This window comes from Zea mays, chromosome 1 (assembly GCF_902167145.1).
Source record: "Zea mays cultivar B73 chromosome 1, Zm-B73-REFERENCE-NAM-5.0, whole genome shotgun sequence".
NCBI lineage: Eukaryota > Viridiplantae > Streptophyta > Magnoliopsida > Poales > Poaceae > Zea > Zea mays.
The window spans coordinates 9,042,895-9,047,971 of NC_050096.1; the positions used below are offsets into that span (position 1 = coordinate 9,042,895).

The 5,077-nt window shown below is 45.6% G+C and overlaps 1 protein-coding gene across 2 annotated transcripts; it reads left to right on the plus strand.

The window, feature by feature from the left end:
• Window positions 1-764: 764 nt before the first annotated feature.
• LOC103631697 (RPM1 interacting protein 13) lies at window positions 765-4,196 on the plus strand. Of its 2 annotated transcripts, XM_020545030.2 has the most exons (5): window positions 812-960; window positions 1,444-1,863; window positions 2,567-2,653; window positions 2,757-3,120; window positions 3,238-4,196. In XM_020545030.2, exons 2-5 carry the CDS (start codon window positions 1,444-1,446, stop codon window positions 3,876-3,878), a joined length of 1,512 nt encoding a protein of 503 aa, XP_020400619.1. In that variant the 5' UTR covers window positions 812-960; the 3' UTR covers window positions 3,879-4,196. The 2 variants fall into 2 exon arrangements, with proteins under 2 accessions (XP_008650911.1, XP_020400619.1); XM_008652689.4 differs by having other exon boundaries at window positions 765-960; window positions 2,757-4,196.
• Window positions 4,197-5,077: the final 881 nt, after the last annotated feature.

Below are 5,077 nucleotides of genomic sequence, written 5' to 3' on the forward strand. Positions count from 1 at the left end.
AATCAAGCAACTCCAAGAGGTCACTTTTATTAGCCAAACAAAGTACATTGAATATATTCTCAAGAAGTTTAGAATGAAGAATGACAAACCCATCAAGATTACTATGGAAGAAATGGGCATCTCGACCTCGACACAGGGGGTAAATATGTAGATAAAAAAGTATACCGATTGATGATAAGATCTTTACTATAGTTATGTGATTCTCAACCAGATATTATGTTTTTAGTATGCATGTGTGCAAGATTACAGACCGACCCTAAGGAAATCCACCTAAAGGCCGTGAAAAGAATCATGAGATAATTAGTTTACACTCCTAAGTTTGGGCTATGCTACCCAAGAGATCTTTGATCTAATCGAGTATTCTAATGCTGATTATGCCGAATGTAAGATTGATAGATCAGTGACTTGTCAGTTTCTAGAAAAATTTCTAGTGTCTTGGGTTGCATTTCTAATTTTGTATAACCAGTGTATAATCTAGTTTTGTATAGCCAGTGTATAATCTCTCCCATCCCTTGAGTCTTAGCTGTCTTGATACGTTCTATTTTTTAACCACTTTAAAAAACTAGTTGATTACTAATTACAGCATTTCTTTAGAAATCACTGGAGATGTTCTAGTGCCACACGTCACACACGAACTACGTAATATGAGGGCGAAACTGCCACGGGCCACGGCACCGCCACTGCTGGACGCTGCGCGGCGCGGGCAAAGGAGCCGTGCAACTGACTCGTGGACCCTACCCACCGTGGCTAGGCCGCGTAGGTGCGGGGCCCGAAACCTGACAAAAGCAAGGCCGGGTGCAGTTGCTCCGCCTCCTGGCCTCAGGTCCCATCACATTCCCTCCCTCCCTTCTCGACGCCGCCAAAACAAGCCATCTCGTCTCTTCACTCTTCTTCTGCAGTCCTGCTGCCGGTGCTCGCCCTCGCCCTCGACCGTCACGGAGAAAACGAAGAGACCCCTAGGTATGCGTTCGGTTCTCACGCCCGTCTTCTGTTCTTCCCATTCAAATCAATCTACTATACCTATACTAGTACTTGCCTTTCTTTTTCGTTTTGATCTATTACTACAAATAGTACTACGGTGGTTTTCTGTTGGCCAGTCGAGTTGCGACTTGCGACTAAAGGTTTGGGCTGTTGAAGTTGCAGAGTCCGGCGAGTGAAATTTCCAAAAACCGCGACTTTTATTTAGCCGCATTCTTTTGATTCTTCTCCTAGACCACCACGCGCCGCCGCCGCGATTCCCGGCCGCGAAACCCCGGTGTTTATTGGCCCGGATTGCAAGCTTTCACCGTGCGGGGCGCTCGGCGTCCTCCATGGTGATCGGTTAGTGCGTTCCGTTCAAGGACGAAAGGTTCATCGCCCGCCGCTGTGGGGTTTCTTGTGGCTCTGCTGCCGGGGGGGTTTCCTGGTCGTCCCGCACTTTCCTGAGAGTTCGTTGTGCGGCAGATGGGGTCTGCGGCGGAGGTGCCTGTTGTGATCAGTTCCGACGAGGACGGCGCGCAGACGCCCGCCGCTGGCAAGCGCCAGTCACCGGAAGACGCCGCCCTTGCGTGGGCGGAGGGAATACTGGCCCAAGACGACTACGACGACAACGCGGTTTGTGAGGGAGTGGGTTATCCAGCGATGATGCTGGAGCTGTTGGATTCCCTGAAGGATGAAACAGGGACTGTTGTGGGTGACAAGGAGGTTGCGGTTGGTGCCAAGAACACGAACACCATGCCTGATGCTCGTTGCGACGATGATGGCGATGATTGCGTCATTCTTGACGGTGACCCTGATAAGCCGGTTGCCGTTGCAAAGGAGGAGGGGGGACCGCCACGAGATGCCCCTGAGGATGAACTGCAGATAGTTGCGGAGAAAGGAGAGGTATTGCTCTTACGATTACTAGCTTTAATTTCTCCACTGCCGTTATGGGTTGTATGATGGTGTCATTGTGAGCCGCTAGCGATTGTGTTGTCATCGTGAGTCACTAGCGATAGAATCCAAAGTCGTATATGTACGCCGTTGTCGTTTATATAGCTTGAAAAGATTTTGACTGGGTTGGCAAAAGATTTTGACCGCGTTGGTGCCTCTTCGTGAACTCTTGTTATGTAGTCATTGTATGGCAATATATATCTCGCTACCGACAAATTTATTTTACAAACGCAGCTGTCGAACCACAGTTCATTTTATTTCTTTCGGTCCTAGTAATGTTAATCCTATCTTTGGTTAAAATTTAACATTTGCATGAGCACATATGGCATTATTGATGACCATCGTGACAATGTTACTTGTGAGGAGGAACTTGTTTATAATTATATGGTCGTTGCAATACACTGCCAATAGTGTCTAGTTTAATGCATCAGCTAGGTCATTTTAAAAAGTTTAGGTTGATGTCTTGATGTATCTATGTATTTGAATCTCATGTTGACTCCTTGATATACCCCACATTATGGATGTCCTTAAAGGGTTCCCTACTACTGCTACTGGTACATATGATATTCTCATGATTTTTTGTGCTTATCTTAGAGGTCCAGCTTTAAAGGAAGGTATAATAATGTGGCCTAACAGTTGTATGTTGTTTTTTCAGTTAGCATGCAGAGATTTCCCTCATCCACGACATCTATGCGCTGCCTTGCCATTCAGCAGCAGTTCTCATGCAAGTCATTGTAGCATGGTCAGTATGAGCTCCATTTCCTCTGTTTGCAAGTGAATCTTAGTCTACTCCTGCAGGCTGTATCATGGACACATTTTCATTGGTGTGCTTATCTCTTATGCAGTGCCATTGTTATGTCTGTGATTGTCCTGCTCCCTGTGCCCTATGGGACAAGCATTGTCATGCTACGGACAAGGATAGAAAGTGGAAGAGACTTAGGGAAATATCCAAAAATAAAAGCCAGCCAAATCCTAAACGAAGAATACCCCAGCATTTCAAACGCTCAGTCACGACAGGACCATCATCCTCACAGTATTCCGCAAATATGACTGGTTTTACTGGAAGATTTCCTGCTTCGGGTACTGCGAACCAAATTCAACAGGTGGATATCTCTGTTATGGTTGCACAGGATATGGTGAGGGGTATCAGTCTGCCGAGTGCACCATCTCCTACGCCAAGAACTAAAAATCGGAGCTATGGATCCAAAGGTGCCCAGATTGCTCCTCCAATTTATACATTCTCAAATGATAATCATTTCCAGCCTTCTGTTCCTAGCTATGGTCTGGTGCGGCCTCATGCATCTAAAACTGCACATGTTTCATCAGGAGGTCATGTTAGCGCTAAGACTTTTCAGAGTAACCCATCTCAGTTTTGTGTTCGTGCACCAATGGGATCTCATGGACACAGGTACCGACCACCATCATATCCTCAGCCTCCTCCTAACACAGTTGTTGGCACTGGTGTGCCCCTCTCACGGTGCGCCTCGCTGAACGCTGAGGCTCAGGGAACACAACGCCCACAAGTTCCGCCGGCAGGTACAATATCGAAGGAATCACTTGCAAATTTGGCACGTCGGCTGGGATTACCTTATTACAATACTAATCAGCCATTAGGTCAGCAGTCAACGAGCACATCTCAATTTCTGCATATGCATCCTCACGAGATGCTACCTGCTCAAGGTGCTCAAAACACGACCTGGCAAGCTTACGTTAAGAAAAGTGTGGCAACAACTTCACAAATCGTGCCTTCTAGTGAACATAATTCGTCAATTCATGCACCTGGGAGCACTGTTCTTCCATCTGGTTCAGTTCAGATCCAGCAGCCTTTGCGCCAATTCAAATCGGGCACTGTTCTATCATCTGGTGCAGCCCAGATCCACCAGCAGCCTCTGCGCCAACTCGATTCTCAGAGCAGTGTTACTCCGAGTGAAACCGTTCCAAGTACTCTCTACCTTCCGCAGCCATGAAGTTTCATCGGAAGTGTTCTCATCCTAGACTATTGTTCCTTTCTTTAGTGTACTTGTAGTTTTTTTATATCATAGATAATCATTGACAGATATCTTGCTATCCTAACCTTTCTGCTGTAATGGTTTAAAGCTGAGAATTAATGGTCAAATCTTGCGGTGGTCGGGTGGTAACACTGATTTGCAACATACTATAGCTGGTGAGGTTTCAGCACCTTGTCCAATGGTAAAACAGGTGCTCGTTTTATACGAGTGAGGTTAGACGACGAGAGTTAATAATGATGTGACATTGATTTCTTTACCATGAGTTATTATGTGTTAGATTTGATTTTAGCATACATTTGATATGTATTTGGATTTGTCTTTAAATTCGGACGTAATACTCGGGCTTGGATGTAATACTCGGGCGTCCCTAGACGACGTAGAGACGTAGAGTTAATCAGGAATTAAGATCTAAGGGTCGTTTTAGGGTCGACAGACCATTCAAGATGGATCTAGACGATGTAGAGTCGGATTGCGATAAAGGTAGATATGTGGAAAACTACAATTACTTCTAAAGTAGGAATGATAAAGAAGAGTAAATAAAGTAGATTGATCCATTGAAATGTGCCTATTTATATTATATTTATAAGGAATGGGGTTTAGACTAAGCGAGATCCAACATATCTATATGGATGGATTAGTATAAATCACGTTTAGGATAAGTACTCTCGTTCGACCTACAAGCAGGAAACCCATCAACACGATAGTCATTTATTTAAGATTATAACAAAGATCCAAACCAAACAACCAAAAAAACAAAAACCTTGATCAGAACTCCAGGCATCAAATCAACATGGCTCACATCCAAAGCAAAGAATATGACGCTAGTATTACTTTGTGTTTTTTTATTACTTGATCTAATTACCCGCAAGTTCAGACTTGGATTATTTAGCCTCAATCTTGCTTCTCTTCTGAAGCCGCCACTTACTGCCATGAATACTGCCGCAGCAGGAGGAGGCACAACAGTCTTGAAGCATGCAGAAGCGAGACTCGCGCTCAGGCACACGAATCACGAGGTCTGACGTCGTTGCGGTGTTAGCACGGCGGCGCGTCCAGAGGCTCGAGCCGCGGACCGCCTTATCGATCTTAGCCTTTTTCTCTTCGCCCTTGTCGTCCGGCATAGCCGTGCGAGCCGCGTCGTCGTGGCGGCGTTTTCCCTT

What these genes read in the sequence shown, in the direction of transcription:
- LOC103631697 (XM_008652689.4), top strand. Translation starts at nt 1,444, where the DNA reads ATGGGGTCTGCGGCGGAGGTGCCTGTTGTGATCAGTTCCGACGAGGAC. An exon ending in TAGTTGCGGAGAAAGGAGAG is followed by an intron (nt 1,864 to 2,566) that starts GTATTGCTCTTA and finishes TTGTTTTTTCAG; the next exon opens with TTAGCATGCAGAGATTTCCC. An exon ending in ATGCAAGTCATTGTAGCATG is followed by an intron (nt 2,654 to 2,756) that starts GTCAGTATGAGC and finishes TCTCTTATGCAG; the next exon opens with TGCCATTGTTATGTCTGTGA.